Raw genomic sequence first — 20385 nt, 5'->3', positions numbered from 1 at the left:
TACTTCGTTTTTAAATACATGTAATATAATTTTTTTACATTATTGCTCAAAACGTTTTATTGTATGTATTTATAAATTTTATTTTACATACCTAAATACATGTAGTTGCAATTTTTAGTTTTACTCTTTTCTACAGGAAAATTATATAAAAAATTTTTGTGGATGTATATTAAAATAAATTAAAAACATTAACGGAAATGTGTACTTTACACATGTCAATAAATAATATAATCTGTTGGTTTTGTATAGAATTCAATTTTTTTTAAAACTTTATTTGTTAATGTTAATCTTAATTAAGTACAGTTTAAATCTGTATGCACGTTTGGCATAATTACTTCTATGTTTAGATTTCATTTTGTGGTTTTAAACGCTTATTTTCAAAATTTTCGATTGCTGACTTTAAATAACTATTCGTAAATTTACTTAAGATTATTGCATATTAGAATTATGTAAGTAATCAAAATATGAGTTATTTTTTTTAACTATTTATTAATATTATTCGATTATTCTAAAAGAGTTTATATTTTAAATGTATTTTTGATTGTTTCTATAAAACTGGAATTGTGTAATATAATGTCATAAAATGTAAAATATTGATAATGAAAACCATTATTCATAAAAAAAGGATTGTTATCAAATTCCTGTTAAATGCACAAAAACCAAATACAAAACAATTTTAAAATTCATTGATAAAACAAAAAGTTGCAATCCAGTTTTCTACACATAAGGGTTTTTTTGAAATAAATTATTTGATACTTTTTTTTTTTATTATAATTTCCATATTTGGTTTTTTGAAGTTATAATTTTAATTTGATTGACTAAATGTTTTAATTCCAAATATGTAAGATCTGCAAATTTTTAATTATTAACTAATTTTCCGCAATGGTTGAGTATTTACATAATCTCAAAGACTTGAAAATCCAATTTATCTACTTTTATAAGTAATGCATTTTAATATTCATTTTTATTAATTATAAAATTGAAATGTAGCTAAAATATATTCAAAATATTAGGAAACAAAATTTTCCAGATATATTGATGCAAAATTATTGAAACTACATTTTCAACAATTTATCTATGTATTTAGTTTAAACTTTACTTTTTTTAATTTTTTTAAGACTTTTATTATATATATAACATAATAATAGTATATTATTTGGTTTCATAATATTTGAGTAGTAATTATTTAAAATGTTCTTATGTTTAATTTGCTTCAAAAATTATAAACATAAAATTAGAACCGATAGATTAAAATAAAAATTTAAAGTAAAAATAAGACGACTTGCATAATTGTGATATTTTTTAGTATCAAGCAGTATAAACAAAAAAATCAATCTAAAAAAAATTTGTTTATAAATTTATTCATATATGTACGCAAAAAAAATTATAATATTAATAAAAAAACGTAATCATAAATGTTTATCTTAGAAAAACGTAATTTAAAAGTACATTTTTAATATTGTGAAATGTCAGAAAAAGTCATATTTTAAACTTTTTGAGTAGATTTTATAAACAGTTGTTTTTTTTTTAATTTTTAAAAACGTTCAATTTTAGTCTTAAAACAAAAATAAATAAAACAAATTCATTGTTAATTCAAATATTCAAAAAAAAAAGTAAAAATAAATAAATTACTGCTACCTAAATTACAAAACTTAAAAAAATTTATGTACGTATTTAAATAATACGATTTTAATGATGATTTAAAATCGCATTTTGTTATGGTTTTTGTTATTAAATTTTTGTAGAATAGCTGCCGCAGCAGCTAGCGAAAGATTTTGGTGTTGCAATTCTTGATGTTGACGCAGCTGTTGTTGCAACTGAAATACGGTCTGTTGATGATTTTGATTATGTGAATGATGGGATGGAGGATTTTGAAAAAGAGGGTGGTTTTGGCCAAGAAATTGTTGTTGGTGTGTTTGAATTTGTTGTTTGAATTGCTGTTGATGTTGATATTGCTGTTGATGAGGTTGAAAATTGTTAACAGACTTATTTCGTTGTTGCTGTTGCTGAACAATTTGTTGCTGCGCAACGACAGCCGCTAATTATGTTTGCTTCGTTTTATTAGTTTTAAAACTAACTTGTAATACACGATTACCCAATGTGTAACCATTTAAAGATTGAATTGCAATTGCGGCCTCATCATAATTGGTCATTGTTACAAAACCAAATCCTTTACATTTACTTGATTGAAGATCACGAATTACCTAAAAATATTTACAAGGTTTAATACGCACATAATAAACTGTTAATATCAAATTCATAAAATAACCGATTGAACCTTCTAATAACTAAATTTATAATGTGTTTTTATTTCAAATTCATAATGATAAAATTAGAACTCGACCTTGTACATATTAAGTTCTAATTTTATCATAATTGGTCATTGTTACAAAACCAAATCCTTTACATTTACTTGATTGAAGATCACGAATTACCTAAAAATATTTACAAGGTTTAATACGCACATAATAAACCGTTAATATCAAATTCATAAAATAACCGATTCAACCTTCTAATAACTAAATTTATAATGTGTTTTTATTTCAAATTCATAATGATAAAATTATTTTTCCCGGAAAATGTAAAAAATATGGCTATAAAAACTATATTATAAAAAGTAAGATTACAAAATTATTAGAAAAGGTGAATTTAATTGGATGTATATGTTAATTGAGCATCGGGCACCGGCTACGTGGGCGCGAATTTCAAAATTTTTCTAAAAAAAATTGTAGAAATTTTCGAGATTTTTCCAAAAATACTTAATATGTACAAGGTCGAGTTCTAAAAAATTTCTAAGTAAAAATTATACTTCTTTCGCAAAAACACGTCAAAAATGTTTCATATTTGCAAGTTGTTTCCTTTTTTGGTTCATATTTGCAAGTTGTCTCCCTATTTGGTTTGTGAATAATTTTGGGTAAATCATCAATTCAGAACTTACTGAAGAGATTTTTGATTTAATTTTTTTTAGGTTTTGCTATAATTTTGCGCACATAAGCAAATGTTCAAGTTAGTAAGTTGTGGTACATAATCAAATATCTAAGTCAAGGATCTAATTTTCAGACTCCACTAAAGTGACCTATATTCCATTGAACTACTTCAAAATAAGATTTTATATGAAATCATTCACTCTCAGGATCTCTATTGTTACAAACGAAAATAAAAACCATACAACTAATCATGAAATTTGTAGAATTTGTCAACCAGCCGAGAAGTTTTCCAATTGGTGAAAAATATAAGCATTGCTATACGTTCGTATCTATTAAACGAAACTATTATATTTAAGTATTGAAATTAAGTTAATTAATGAAATTTTAAGGTTTTTCCATTCAAGGATGCTTTAAAAGTGAGTTAGTGTCATTTTACTGGTTGTATATTTCACAATGTTCTTCCAAATTTTCGCGTTCCACAAAAAAATTAATAAATTAGCTCAATGAAGTAATGCGTAGAGACCTACTGAAACCGTGTATTTGTCATCAGCGAATCGAAACGATCGTGAAAACAGTTTTCGCAGAACCCTCACTGTGGAAGAAAAATTAAATGAAATACAAATAATAGAAAATTCAACAGTAAAATATGATGAAATGAAACCCAAAATAAAACATTTATTGTTTTTGAAAGCTCCCATTTTTCTACACCCAAAATTAAATTTCTCTTGTAAAATTTTAAAACTCTTTCAACTGTAATGTATATGTGTAAGGAATTGTAATGTGTGTAGATACTTCAATAACAGAAGAATATTTAAACGAAAAAGATCTTCAAATTTGAAAATTTAATACGAAGCAAATACCTTAACAGATTGTACAGCACCGAAAGGACCAAATAATTGCCATAAAACGTTGTCCTCAGTTTCAGGAGCTAGATTGTACACGAATATGCACCAGCAGGATCCACCCCCTATTGCAGCCGCAGCACTAGGTATCATCGTATTTGCTAACAAATCATTAGTTAAAGGTGAATACCTTCAATTATTTATATATAAAATTTCAAATAGACTTAAACTTTTTAAACTACAACCTGTAACGTCCTGCAGCTGTAGGATGAAGTCCAGCCGCGGCTACAGCTGCTGCTGCCGCTGCTCCAGAGTACCTAGTCGCACGTGGGTTCTGTGGTTGCATATATGCTGCCAAAGGTTGCATTGTTTTATTACTACTTGGGTTGTTGGCAAATTTTACTGTAATGGGATCGGTGGCATTTTTCGGTACGGTTCCATTCAATTCCTTAATTGCACGTTCAGCCTCAAAACGTTGATCGAATCGAATGAATCCAACCCCTTTAGAAAGACCTTGAATTATATAAATATTACATAAAGAATTTAACTACAAATGAATGTAAACATCCAAAAAAGTTTATTTTTCTTAAACGAAATGTGTAAAATGTTAAAAAGAAACAATGTTAGTATAAAATATACTATAAACTTATAAGCCGTAAAGGATGTATGTATAAGAGGTTTTAGTAAAATAAAAATTTGTGAATTTGATGAAACAAATTTCAAAATTCAAAATAAACACAAACATTTTAATTACATACATATTAATTCAAAACCAGGGTTTCTTTTTGAAATTATCTCTAAAAATTTTATAGACAACTTTTGTAAATAAGTATGTGAAAGAAAATAATTTCAATTTTTTAACGAAAATACCATGGCGTGTCCTAATAGAGCTTTCTACAAAAGTCCCCAAAGTCAAAACGGGTTACAATTAGCTTTAAAGTGTTTTTTACATAAAACGATTGATATTCGCATAAAAATTAAATATTAATATTTCAAATCAAAAAATTATTTAAGAAACCCCAAAAAAGACTACTATAATTTATAAACATAAATTGAAAGATGTATAATCTTCACTTAGCTTTAAAGAACCATTTTAAATGCGTAAAAAAAGCAAATGAAGTCAATGAAGGAAAACATTCAAAATAAAAAGCAACAAATTTTACTTCTCATTTGTTTTTACCTACCAGAACTGTTGGATCCACTGGGAGGAATAAAGTGTTGGTCTTTGAAAAAAGAAAAATTGGAAAAATATAAAATATAAAAAACTAAACAAGAAATTTTGTAACAAAATTAAATAAAAACTTTTTAAGCAAAATGAATTATGTGAAACATATGACTAAAACAAGATTTGCGGGTGACTTTCATGTTAATCTAAATTATTATAAACTTTCTTAAAACTACCAACTTCTTGTAAAAAGTTTTGCCATTTTAAATGAAATTAACTATTTATATTTATTCTTTATAATAATTTATTTTAATATGAAAATAAGTCTTATTTATGTACACGGGAAATTTATTCTACCACTCTCCCACAAAACAATATCAAAGATTTTTTAATTAAAAATTTAATGTTTAATTTTTAATAAACTTACATATACGTATTTTAATACATATTAGTTTCCTGTTTGGGTTTGCATTTACTTACCACTTATATTGTCGCATAAAATTCTTGAGGTAATTATTTTTCCATATGGATTGAACAATTGTTCCAAATCTATCTGCGTCATGTTTTTTGGAAGACCAGAAACGTATAAATTTGCTCCCTTAATTGCATCTGAACTCGGACGGGCGATTGATACCTACAATTATCGCACGTAATTTATTGTAGCAAGATTTAAAATAAGATTATGAGTTAAAGTTATAGTTTTTAAATACCAATTTCCAAGTTCATATAATTTTTAAATTGAACAAAATTGTTATTATTACTTTTGTACTAAGTTATTTTAATATTTGATAATTTACTTTAATAGTTTTATTTTGTAAACGTAGTCCATTCAGTGTATTAATAGCCTTTTCTGCGTCCTCTTGTCTTTGATAATTGACAAAACCATAACCAAGACTCTGGCCTAAAATATTTAAATAAAAAAGCGCACAAAAATATAAACATATATATTTACATAAATGTACGATATTTCCATAATAAATTGATTACCTGTTGCCTTATCTCGAATTAGTTTACAGCTTTCAACCTCACCAATACTAGCAAATAAAGATCGAATCTCTTCTTGATTCATTGTTTGCGGTAAATAATTAACAATCAAATTTGTTTTTGAATCATCTACACTGCTACTACTACCACCACCAGTTCCTGCGCCACCGGCAACGGCACCTACACTTCCGCTTCCCAAATTATTTCCAGTGTTAACAGTTCCAGTTCCACTAACGTTGGATTGATTACCACCATTGTTCTGTTGCCCTTCCATCATACCGCTAGTCATCATTACACAAAATTTTTTGGTATTATTTAATTCGTTTTATTCGTATTTAAAAAAAATTTATTTATAATCCCAGTTCAATGCCAAAAAAATTTAATATGTAATATTTTTGAAAACCAAATAATTCGTCTTAAAACTGTTTTAATCTTTATTTTTATTTGTATAAAAGTCTACAGTATAAAACTTTTTTTTGCAAAATGTTACTTTTTCGTATTAAAAAAATATTTAAATAATACTGATGTTTCGTTCTTAAAATTTAATTTTTGATAGAAAAACTATAACACCTTAATGAATTTTGCTCACTTGATTTCTTTTACGGTCGTTTAATATTTCTCTGAAAGATAGTAAAAAAAACCAATAATACAAAATCGGATAATAGTCATGCATTTAATAAAAATTTTTGACTGTTAAAAGGAGATTTATAACATTAGTTTTTAAAAAAATTAAAATTCAGGTATTTTCGTTAATTTTTTATGAAAATAATTTTTTCATAGTTGTTACGTGTTAGATCTTTTAATTTATATTTAAGAAATCAAAAGTAGAATCAAACACAATTAGTTTACTGTTATTTATGTATACTATATGTACATGGTGTACTACTTTTCCTTACTGTTTCACTTTTAATATTCTCGGCAATTACTCCGCACTAACATTTATGTGAAACATTCTAAAGTACTTCTTTAATGTTTCTGTATTTGAAGTGCCTTACACGAAAACTGTCTGGACTCTTAGAGTAAGATTACAGGGACTAGTGAAGTCTTATGTTATATTATAATGCTTTTATACTTATTTATCTTTCATTTACTACTGAAAAATTACTTCCAGTAATTTCATCTATGTTATTTCTCAACCTAATTTGACAAAGGTCAGGAGATTTTTTCTCATATTTTAATCTGTATTTCAAATTTTTAAAATAATAGTAAACTTTATTAAACTGCTACTGCATAAAGACGTTTAAATACTTAATATAAAAAAATGGTAACTCCAAAGTGGAATATTATTATCGCTATTTTTTATATAGAAAAAAGATTTTGAGGTAGATTGTTACACTATTGTTATTATTATTAATAAATTCATCGAAAAGTAGTCAAGGGTTAAAAAAGGAAACAAATAATTTAATCATTAATAAATAAATAAGGGTATATGTATATCAAAACAAAGGCAAAAAATGAATAAAATAAAAAATTTCGATGGTCGCATCAATTTAAGTTTTACCTTTTTGTCATAAATGTCAAAAAATTTGACTCCACAATAAAAATTATTTGGTTTTGAGAATATAAATGTTTAGAAAGACAAAATACAAACTTTGGAATTTAGAAAGAAGAGTAAAAAGAGCAACAAACTTGAATATAAAAAATGAAGTTAGATGTATGTTTTTATATAAAAAATGAAATTATGTATTATGTACGTATATAAAGTATATTTTTTATTCTATAAAAGGTTTTTTTTGGAATATGTGTGTATTACATATAATTGCCATTAAAAATAAAAAAAAGTATGTATTTAATATGTAAACAGTACCTATTATACTTATGTATGTAAAACCAAAATATTTAAAGCATATAGAATAGAAAAAATTGTGTTAAATAGTTGAGATGCTACTCAAAGCGTGCACATTCAAGTATAATTATGTAATATATATTGTAATATATAATTAAAAACGTTGAAAAAGCTAAATAGCAAATAGGAGTTTTGAATAGATTAAGCATTGCATGTACAAGATAGCAAAAAATTTAAATTAATATTTGAACGTACATTATTAAGTAAAAAAAAGCACATAGACATATATACATACATACATTACTATATATTTGAAATCATTTATTTTTAAAATACTGTCTTTAAATCAATTGGCAAAGTATAAATCCAACAGCGGCGTAAGAATTGCTAAATAAATTGATAATGCTGCCAATTAATAAGTAGCAGCAAAAATAAGTGTTGCTAGAATCTTCTACAACACAATTAAATCATGTTACAATAATTTATTGTTACTGTAAAAAACTACCTGAACTTATACTTACTTCTCTTTGTATTCTTCCATATTCAAATCATATAAAAGGCCAATCGAAATTAAAAAAAATTAAAAAAATCACTTTTAACACTTATGAAAATACAAAATTGAAGTGAATAGTCATCAAAGCAACCTTAAATTTCGTATTGTGAGTGTTTACGTAATATTATCCCAATGTTGATTAAATATATTATGGATTTCGTTTCTTTAGAGATACTTTCATATTTAATTTTTAATATGTTAAAAACAACAATTTTGGGACACTGTATTAAGATTTGATTCTACATCAAAAAAATTTTTTTTTAATTATAAAGTTATAACATTACAAATAGGTTATTGCATAAATCCGTAATCAATGTTATTAAATACGTTTTGAGTAACAACATTAACCCAAATATCTGATTTTCTTTGGAATGTTAACATTATTTTATTTGATATTTTCAGATAACTTCAAAAAATATATTCTTTTTACAGTTTTACCATATTCAAATTTTTAATAGTTATGTAAATAAAATACAAATTTTATTATTTATATTTGTATAAGATTTCTTTATCCCGCAAGAAAAAAATTTATTTAAAAAGGAAAAAATTAACGTAAAAATAAACCAAGTAAAAGTTAATTTTCTTTTCTTCTTCTTAATATATTTCATTAAAATCAGTCATATCGAAAGAAATTGAAACTAACAAAAATTAAAAGTAAAGGGAAAACGAAAAAAAAAAAACTAAAAACAAAAAGAACTGAAAAGTTTAAAAGAAATTAAATTTTTAAACAAAATAAAATGTTCCGATTTTCCGTGCGCGACAGTGTTTTTTATACTAAGAATATTAAAACACATTTTTTCTGTTGTTTGTATTTTCGTCTTTTTCGAGCGAAAATATTTAAATTAGGAGAGAAAATTTCTAATTTATTGTGGAAGATTAGAAATTTTCCGAATGAAAATTTTTGAGAAAATATACCAATACACTAAGGAAAAATAATCATGGGATCAATACCAAATAATAATATTCAGCACATTTCGTTTGCAAAAATATATACTTTTGCATATTTTTTTGGCTTATTTTAAATCTAACATGAATCAAATTCAGTAAATCTATATAAAAAAAAATTAAGCTACTTTCTTTTTTATATGCAAAATTTAACTTAAAAAAAAGGAAATTTTATAGTCGCCAATACATTTTCGATTAAGTTTCATCGTGAGCTTGAGTTTGTTATTAAGATAGAAAATTTTTCTAAGATTTATTGAAAACATTTAACTTAGACAAATCCTCCAGTTTGATACATGCTGTCTGCTTGAAAGGTAATCAAATAACTAAAGTATATGTTTAGTAAATTTTTGTTATATTTCTATATTCACACATAACTTCACCTCGAAAATCTACTTATTTTTCTAAACCACTAACTTATATTAAACTTCCAACAATAAAGAATCCGAGGAATTACATAATTATCATATGTGATGCAAAGTTTCTGCGATTACTTCACGACTTTCTTTTCTTAATTTTCTTCTTTAATTTTTTAAATCTACTTTTAAAAAATGTTTTTTAAAAATCAATCTTAATTAACAAAAATATCAGAAGATTCATTTTATGACAAATATAAATGCATAAAATTGGCGAATTTATACAAACATTTCTTTTATACTATACTTCTATATAATTAATATATTACACGCGTCTGATATACGCGGTAACTCCGCCATCACCTGCTAAAGCATAGAGCAACTCTTCTGTTCTGTGTCTCTGGACGAGTTAAAGTTTTAGACCTGGAAATAAAGAAGCTTTTTCGATAATTCATATTTACACTGAAAGATCCTACTTAGATTTTTAAAAGCGTTTTACGCATACTTAAAAAAGTTGTATAATCTATACTATATTTTAAAAATTTAAACCGTTTTTCTCTATGTGAAAAAATTTTGTTAATAAAATAATAGGAAACTGAAATATAGCTAAGCAAAATAAACATAAAACGATCAAAAGTAGAAACTATAAATATAACATAAATATATGTATAAAACATGACGAAACAAATATTTTAAATATCACATGAGTTTTCTACACTTTTGAATTTTTTAAAAAAATGGAAAATTAATTTATTTTTAGATAAGATAAGACATATTTATATTATAAAAAGGAGAATACAAAAGAAACCGAAATTTATTGAAAATATCTTAAATCAAAATATATTATGAATTAAATACATATATGTATGTATGTATATGTATTGTATTTGTATGTATTTTTTTAACAACATGGACTATATTTAATTTTTAATTATAGTTTTTTTTCTTTTCGTATACAAAATATAAGTAAGCTATTTTTTTATATTATACGTAAGTGTATTACATGTAACTAATCTAAGCATAAATAATCAAACTTCGAAATAAGAGAATGAAAAGTATCCTATAGAAATGATTGCAAATGGCCGTAAAAGTCAATTTTGGAAAATGTCAATTTGTTTCTTACTAAACCTTAAGAAATTCAAAGAACTTGAGAAATATATTCAAAGAACCTACATAAAAAGTCGAATAAATAAAGTTGGGTCGAACCAATGGTTTGTAATGTAGCATTTTTTCTTTCAACAACTGAAAATGCTGCTTTTAAAAGCTATACACTACTACATTATTAAAATTACTTTCATTCACATATGAAAAAATTTCAAATATTACATACCTTTAGGATGGAGCAATAAAAAAAATTAGGATGGAGCAATAAAAAAGAGGCTTCAACATTATTTCTGAATTTAAGAGTTAATTGCGAGAGTTAAGAAAAATAGTCATATATTTTAATGATGCTTCCTGCATTTGTATAATTTTGGAAAAGCTTACTGTTTCGAAATATAAGGTGTCAAAACTTCAAATTTACAAACTTTTGGGGGGGCAATAACTTGAGAGGTGGTGAAGGTGGAAAAAATTTTTCTTCTAACGAAAAAAAAATATTTACTAGTGTCCAAAAGTTGCCAAAATTTAATACTTCTACATCTAGAAGAAAAACGATACCAAAAATTTGGAAAACACGGATTTTAACTAAAGGTAAATTTTAACGGCCATTTTGCTCTTTTAAAGCTCAAATAAAACTTAAATGTGTATGCCGCGGTAGAAGAACCCAGACATTACTTTCAGTAGTATTTTCTATTATATTATTAATATTTATTTAATTTTCAATAAACAGTTGAAAAATTATAATTTTAGGTCTTTGAGGGGCTATAACTATTAGGGTGTAAAAGTTCAGTTTTTGTAAACATGTCCTCGGGCGGACGGAACTAATAAGTGATGTTATTTCGAAATTTTTTTGGAAAACTGATAAATCAACATTAATAAAATAATAAGTGCTAAATTAAAACTAATATATGGCTTAAACATTTATTTATTTATGTATTAATTTATGGATTTCATGTTAAATATGAAATGAGCGAAATTAAAATTTGCGAAGTATCATGGCTAAAGACCGGAATTTCATACAAATGAATTTTTTGCATATTTTTACACATATATTTTGTGAAAAATTCATATTTAAACATATTTTCAACAAGTGTAAATACTGCTTCTAAAAACAATCTATGTACACTTACTACACTATTTAAATTACTTTTATTCATATACCAAACTATTTCATTAAGGATTGCATATATTTAGGATGAACAATTTATGCAGTCTTTGAAATAAAGAAAAAATAAATTTAAATAGGTATTAACATAATGCTCGATTACAAGGGTTAATTGCGTAAGTTAAGAAAAATAATTATACAGGGTGATTTAGTAAAGAGTACAATATTATATAATATATAATATATATCATTGTTTAGACTTTAGGGCATCAAAAATGGGTAAAATTTTTTTTGAAACTTGTTGTCAAAACTCAACGATTTTCCAAATACAGGGATTTTAACGAATTTTTACGAAAATTTTAAGCTTAAAATCAGTAAAATTTGGAAAAGGTGACGATTTTTAAAGTTTTACATATTATTAGAGCCCTTAAAATCTGGACATAAAAATGATTTTTGTGCTATATCTCCTGCATCGGAAAAATTTTTTAACGTTTGAGGACTTAAATTAAGGCCTAATAAAGTGGCCAAAATTCTGTCGCAAAAAACTTAAAGTTTTAAAAATTTTTACTCAAAATTGTGGGGATGAAGAAAATTGAAAAAATACAAAATGGAAAAAATTCACGTTTTTCGAATGCTTGATATTTGGAAAGTATGCAGAATACAAAATAATGAAGTATGTTGCCATGCCCAAGCTTTTTTGCTTTTAGCTTCCCTTGTAAAAAAGGTAGAGGCTTCAAATTAATAGTTTCTGAAAGGACTAATAAAGGGCTTGAAAGCAACATACTTCAAAAATATACTTATACCTACTATTAACCAATTATAATTGGGTTAAAATTAATAAATTTTGTCAAATTATTTTACTACAAATGTATCTACTTTTGTGTAAATTTTTCGTAACATTTTAATTTTTTTAGCAATTAATTTTTTTTGTGACTTAAATTTTTTTTATGAATTTATATTACATCAATGCCTTGATATTAATTCAGTCTTTTGAAAGAAAAGTTTATTATTAATAAAATTGAAAATGCTCCCCTTGAAATATATTATTGCTAATCTCAATACATACAACAAATTATAATTTTTCGTGAATACATATTATCTCTATACATATAATATGTATAAAAAATTGATAGCACATTTTAAAATTATAGGTCAAAAAGTCAATAACATAATATAAACTGATGTTATATTTGATATAACAGGTACCAATAAATACATTTAATATTAGGAAAAAATTATAAATTGGATATTTGGGAGCATCTTTTCATAACACATACATATATTAAAAAAATTCAATGTAATTATTCTAGGCACTTTTATAATAAAACCAAATTTTTTTTAGTAAAATATTATGTACTTACGAATTTTCTCTACACGTATTCTTATATGAGAAACATTTCAACGAACCTTCGTATTCACACACCCCTAGAAAGTACTAATTTCATCAAAATTTTGCTTTAAACAAACGTAAAAAAGATATCCATTCATTCAAATGTTGTAAAAATACTGAATGGGAATTCATGGAAGTACAAAATTACATATATACATATATATATACATATATATATATATATATATATATATATATATATATATGTACATGTATATATAATAATCTTAAGTAAAATATAAAAGTTTTCAATTTAGAGTTCAGAACTTAATATCTTCTCTCTTAAGAGCAAATGTATTTCAGCGCGTACGAACTATAATATACAATATATCCAATATATTTCAGAAAATCTAATACAATTTGTATAGACAAATGAACTAAAGTTTTTTCTCTAATATTCATATAACATTACTTTAAATTAAAAAAATCGTTAACCACTCCCTCGCTGTTTTATTTAGTATTATAGTTTTAAAATGTAATAAATTTATTCACGTGGTAAAGCAACTTTCGTTTTATTCTTTTTAAAATGAAATATAACGCGAATTATAGCTAAATCATAGGTTAAAAGTTAAAACAACTTCATTTTTAAATTTTCATTTTTCATCCTAAATTTTAGAATTTATAATGAATATTTAAGAAAATTTATTATAGAAAATACATTTTTAAATGATATGAAAAACATATAATCCCAAAACAGAAAGTAAAAAATTTCTGTTAATTAATTTTATAACAGTTTCTAACTTTGCAAACTCTAATAAAATGTATAGGTTCAAAATATTCACAAATGAATTTTTTGAAGCTAATGACTTATACATAAAAGTATATTTATATTTGCATAATCTTAAATTCAAAATTATGATTCTTATTGAAATAAAATAATATTCATTTTATTTTGTGAATTCTTACTATTAATCTATTTTAAACTCTGAATTTAATTGAATAGATTGACATAGAATCTTTTCTTTACTTTTTTACGAATCTTTACTTTATTTTCACTTTTTAAGTATCTTTTTTTTTTTGAATTTTTAAAACGCGTAAAAATCCGAACAACAACCAACACAAATCAATAAAAACTAAAAATTACTCAAGATTTTTGAGGATAAAGCAAATAGAAGAAAAAAAGTGCAACTAACAAAATAATTCACAAGAAAACTATTAGTTGTACTATTAATTTCTTCCTATTTTTTATTGCACGAGTGTGAGTATTTAACAAAAATATAGTAATTTTTTTTATTTATTCCGATTTTTTTTTTTCTTTAATTCCATTTTTCATTTTATTTTATAGAGAACAAATATAGAAAAAACAGAAATTATATAGATGCAAGCAACTGATATCACAAAAATTGAGTGAATGAGCGCTAACATTTATCCCTATAGTCCTCCGTATCCCTATTTCATTTTTCGTGTTGAATGATTTTTTTCTTTCTTTGAATATCATTCTTACGTTCAGCAAAATATAACGATTGCAAAAAATTCATTCAGCAGAACGAAAAATAACATTACAACAATGTCATTTCAGTGCTACCAGGCTTGGACTTTGCTTTTAAAAATTTGGAAAAATATACATACATGTATAGATGTACGGTTATGAAAAATATTTTATTGTACTTTTTTGTTCTCATATTCCTCGAATTTTCGTAAAATATTCCAAAAAAGCTAGGGGTGTACTCAATTTTTTTTAAAAATGTTTTCAAGAAGAATTCCTTGTTTATGTGCATATATATGATATAAATTTTTAAATTTTTCTATACAAATCTTCGTATATAAAATACCAACTCATATGAAGCGAAAAATGTAAATGTTATGCGGAAATGTCCAGACCTAATAAGTAGCATAACAATGTGATTGCTATATTAAATAATAATATATGAGGAGATGCGAATACCTATATAAAAATGACACTCTTTTAAATCAGAAATAAAATTCAAATGAACGAAGAATAATTAATATATATGTATATATGCACGTATAAGGAAGAAAATATAAAAAAAGGATAAAGAGAATTATTATGTAGAAAATACTCCAGAACGCAGTAGCAGCATCTCAAACAAATGAATTAAAAAATTTGCAAATGCATCCACTCTACTCACCAATACTATAGTAAATTCCAAAGCACAATTTTATGTTTAAACAGATCTATAAAAAAATAAGAACATGCAACAAAAAAAATCGAAATAATAAAAACTAAAATATGAAATTCACAAAATTATTATTAAAAAATTAATATCTCTAACTTACACCCTTGTCTATTAACATTATTTTGTGTCAGGATAAAAATACGGATGAGAAAACTACACAATGTGAGAAAATTAAATATTACATTAATTAAAAATGTTATTAAATTATTTGAATATAGTAATATAGTTGAACTTATTCTGAAAAAAAAAAAAAACAAAAAAAAGAAAATCACGTGCTTCTTTTATACAATGTATAAAGGCAACTTAGAAATGTTGGAAGGTCTAAAGAAAATAATTTTGCTAAACTTTGTACGATGTAATTTTGCTATGTAACCTTATTAGCTATTATTGATATTTGCACCTATTAGTTTTGGGTGTGAACTATTAATCCTTTGCTGAAACGAATCTTTTTAATCCTTTTTATTTACTCTCTTCAGATTGAAAGCAATATAAACCTGCATGTACTCATTCATATCTAATTTTTTTATATACATATGTGTATACGTATTGCAATTATGTCGTATAATTTGTGCGGTATATATAAAAATACATATTAACAAACGATAATATATAAAATACATATTAACAAACGGTAATATATAAAATACATATTAACAAACTAATATTTTTTCTAAAGAGTCTCTATAAAAATAATAATATTTTTCAAGATACATATTTCTTTCATTTCAGAAACTTGCAATTTTAAAAGATTCAAATTTGCTCTTCCAAATATATATGTGTTAAAAACTTTTATATGTGCATTTTACACATTTATTTTTTATTTATTTTTATATTATAATAAACGTGAAAATGTACTATAATATCAGGTAAATAGTAAAATAATGAGCTCAATAACCTTTTAAATAACTTTATTATGTAGTATTGTCGCCGAATTACGTGTATATTTTAGGCTATTTAATTACTTCTTATAAAATAAAACAGGATTTTTTATCTTGAGCTCAAAGTTTAGTATGTAAATAAATATTGTATTAAGATTTAGAAGAAAAAATAATGATCTTGGTATTTAGAAGAGTATTGTTATCAAAAAATAATAGACATGTTGATTAAATTATTTCAGTAAGAATTAAATATATATTGTATAATTATGCAGCCAAACAAATTATGTGAATATATTAAAATTAAAATAGTTTGCATATTTTTTAGTGATCGTGGCGAACAATACACTGATAAGTTGAACTAAAAAAGTAACAGTATTCTTAAAACTAAAAATGCAGGAATTATAACTTAGCTGAAAAAAAAATCAAAAACGCATTAAATTTCGTGTATCTGAAATTTATATTAGAATATTATTTCTGTTAGAAAGAGCAGTTTTCAACTTTCTTTCAGTTGTTTAACTTCCAATTTTAATTTTAAGTGTATGGCAATTTATATACTGATTTCTATTTTTTTATAGTAGCAATTTTCCTTGCAAAAATTCGCTAATTTGTAAAATATTTAAGTTTAATTTTTTTGACATTGTCACACAGTTATAAGGAATGGTTTTTTGAATTAAAATATCCGAAAAAATTTTTTTTAATTCATAATTATCAAAATTGAAAAGATAGATTATTTTTCTTATTGATAACCTTTAAAAAAATATATTTTTTAGTATGCTTTAAGATGTTTTGTTATAATTATTATATGTACTGTTTTGAGCATTTTAATCTAAGTGTACCTTGATATAAACAGCAAAATGAAAATGATTTTGCAAAAAAAAACTTTTCACTAACTATTTATTTTTTTCTTGCAAAAAAATTTTATTAATTAACGCGAAAAAAATCATTAATTGTTTATATTTTTTCTTGCAATATGTTTAAAATTTACACTCGTGTATTGCAATATCTTATGTTTTTTGCATTGTGTTTTTGTAAGATTTTTTCTTGTTTTTTTGATATATTTTTTTTAGCAATTACAAAAATTTTAACGCCTTGTTTTTATTAATGCAACATTATGTATACGTAGTTTTATTTTTTTTATATTTTAGAGTTAAAATTGCAAAATTTTTATATTTCTTGTTATTAAAATATTTGTACACATTCTATGCGCATTTATGGTCACATTTACTATAAAATAGATTTTACTTTTTCACTTTTTTTTTCTTGATTGTATTAAACATACAAATGCATCATTGGAGAACAGTAAGAATGCCTAATACACAAACAAGTAAGAAAAATGGTAAAACTTTAGCAGGAATACATTGAAGGTTTAAAAATTGCAAGTTTATTTCAAATGTAATGGAAAATTGAAATTCGAATTTGTATGCTTTTTTTGGAGTTTTTATTTGTTGGCTAAATCAAGAGCTTTTAAACGAGAAAGGAAAAGAATTTGTGATAAAGCTTTCAATTTGTGTACTTTCTCAATATTTTATTCAAATGCATTAATTTACTATTTCACAGAAGTTTTAAGGATGCATGTATTAGTAGTTTTTGTTAAAATCCTTTTTTAATTATTTTTTTAACATGCATACATTCATAGATATTATTAATACTACTTAGTTCGCACTTTTCTTTTTGTTTTTTTTTCCTTTAACTTTGGAATAACTAATATAAAATTTTTAAATATTAGCGTGTAAAATTTTTCGCGTAAGTTAATTAATTACAAACATATAAAAATTAAACTATTTTTCCGTTTATTAAACATTTTGTCATAAATATTTAAATTAAAAAATTTCATATTTTTTTCTTTTTAATACTAAGCACACTATGTTAGTTAATACTTTCAGTAACTCAAAAAATATTTATTTATAAAAAATTCTATAGAGAAAATTTTCGAAGTGATTGAAAATTTTACAACTGTAAAAAAAAAGATTTCAAGGAAATAGAACACACAACTTGCTTTCTAAAAGTGCAAGAACTAAATGAAAAATGTAATGTTTTAATATGTATTTACTCGCGTGATTCTGCAATAAAAGGTAATACAGTATAATGTTTATTTCTCTTTTTACTAGGACGACGAAGCTAAAAAGCACAACTTTTTCTGTGCATATCTATGTATATACGTTAAAAAAATCATAACAAGTATAACAAGCAATGTTAACTTTAGAAAACACTATTATAGAAAAGAAACTGAAAATTACGACATATATATGTATGTATGTACATATTATTATTTTTTTATTAAATATTATTTTAATTACATATTATTACATATTATTTTGATTACAACACTATCAATATAGTGTCAAAAATACATACATATATGTGTATATGCACATTTTATATGTTAAATTTTGCAAAAGAAATGTTTGAAAAAATATATATGTAGATATGTATTTGTCATTTTGTGTAATTTATTTCATAATTAAGACATTGTTAAATTACAAAAATTGGAAAGGTCTCACAAATCACAATCACAAGATGTGAGTCGAAACATTAAGTGTTTTCTAATACTTAATGTCTCGACTCACATCTAAAATCTAATTGACGACATTTTCCATTATGTTAATTTCAATTATTGTCAATGTAGTGGTATATAATAAAATTTAAATATGTAATATTATGCAGGTAGTAGCAGCATCATTACTAATATTACCCTTCAGTTATGTTCGATAAAAGACAATTACCCCCATTAGCAGGTTCAACGTTTCTAAAGCTATTAAAACTATTTGCCTTGTACTAAAAAAAGAGTAAGCTATTAACAATTAATTTTTGAGTTAAATAATAAAAAATTTGCTTATATCTTTGCAATATAATTGAACCAAAATTTAACGAATCTTAGACGTGTGCTGCAGTAGATGTATTAAAAGTACACTTTTATTTGTAATTTTAAGCATTTTATTTTTGCTCTTTCTCCAATCTAATTTTGTGTGTCAAAGACCACTGAACTTAATACTGAAATAATCTGAATATTTATGAGTATCCATACACTCAACGATTAAGGACATGTACCTGTTTATATATAAATTTTACATACCTACCGCCGGCACACAAACACATATAAATTATAGGAGAAAAACCGCACTGAAATGACTTTTCGAGTCCTTTTCTCAATACATCATGCATTATAGTGCAAAGGATATAAACATGCATCTACCTATAATTTTTGTAAATTTATTATTTTGATTATAATACAAAATTCAGCTCGCATTGGTATATGCTGAATTAAGAAATACTCACTCTACATACACCCTTTACAAAAATGTGTTGCTATATGGTAGATAATGATTACAAATGAAATAATTTTATTACTTATTAACGAATAACTTGAATATGTGTATGTTGTTTTATTTGCATTTGTACTTAAACACCCAAAATGATGTACCTATTGAATTTTTACCAGTGAAATGCTTCAAGTCACCCAAAAACTTGTTGTTGCTTCTTATATGAGCGTAACATATTCATATATGAGCATAACATATTCATATATGAACATAACATATTCATATATGAACATAGCATATTCATATATGAACATAACATATTCACATATGAACATAACTAATTACTTTCAACAAAAATAATTAATTTCAACAAAAATCTACCAGAAATTTGTATAATTAAACTTTTAGGATGCTCAAACGAAAACAAAACTAAAACACATTAATATTTCCAAACATATCAACAACATGGCTTTGATCAATAACGGTTTTCTTGTATTATCTTTTATAACATAAAAATTGGACAAGCTCAATTACAAGATAATATGTGTTCTAGTCAATATTTAGTCATAACTTTTTGGAATAGCTTTAACTTTGATACTTACCTTACCTTTCGGAGCACGTGAACATACGTATTCTTCCATACATCATGCCGCCAATTTTAATTGATTTTCAGCTACAACGCTCTCTTTAATTTATTGTATTAGTTCGCTTTTTATCAAGAATTTGTGGCATTTGAAATTTGCTTATTATTTTAATTTAAAAATGTTAAGTTCTTCAATATGATTTATTTAATAATTTTGATACCAATATAAAAGTATTTTTAAAAAATTAACTGGATTTTAAAAATTGGATCTTTTTCAATATTCAAAATATTAATTACAAATTTTTAATCATAATGTATTTTTGAAAATTCGTAAATTTAAAACTTTTTTAAAACATTGAAAATGTTTTTTTATTGGTG

General features: G+C 24.1%; 1 protein-coding gene across 4 annotated transcripts; it reads right to left on the bottom strand.

Annotated features, from left to right (window-relative positions):
• Positions 1-1153: 1153 nt before the first annotated feature.
• Positions 1154-20148, bottom strand: LOC129614928 (ELAV-like protein 3). Of its 4 annotated transcripts, none has more exons than XM_055529894.1 (8): positions 20027-20148; positions 5922-6538; positions 5732-5835; positions 5415-5568; positions 4954-4992; positions 4015-4282; positions 3788-3959; positions 1154-2204 (listed from the first exon to the last, which is right to left on the bottom strand). In XM_055529894.1, exons 2-8 carry the CDS (start codon positions 6208-6210, stop codon positions 2043-2045), a joined length of 1188 nt encoding a protein of 395 aa, XP_055385869.1. In that variant the 5' UTR covers positions 6211-6538; positions 20027-20148; the 3' UTR covers positions 1154-2042. The 4 variants fall into 4 exon arrangements, with proteins under 4 accessions (XP_055385869.1, XP_055385865.1, XP_055385861.1 ...); XM_055529890.1 differs by lacking the exon at positions 20027-20148 and adding an exon at positions 17712-17780; XM_055529886.1 differs by lacking the exon at positions 20027-20148 and adding an exon at positions 8226-8975.
• Positions 20149-20385: the final 237 nt, after the last annotated feature.

The sequence above is a fragment of the Condylostylus longicornis genome, unplaced genomic scaffold (genome assembly GCF_029603195.1).
Source record: "Condylostylus longicornis isolate FDR11 unplaced genomic scaffold, ASM2960319v2 ptg000005l, whole genome shotgun sequence".
In the NCBI taxonomy this organism is placed as follows: domain Eukaryota; kingdom Metazoa; phylum Arthropoda; class Insecta; order Diptera; family Dolichopodidae; genus Condylostylus; species Condylostylus longicornis.
The sequence above is the reverse complement of the archived record's forward strand: the minus strand, read 5'-3'. Positions and strand labels throughout refer to the sequence as shown.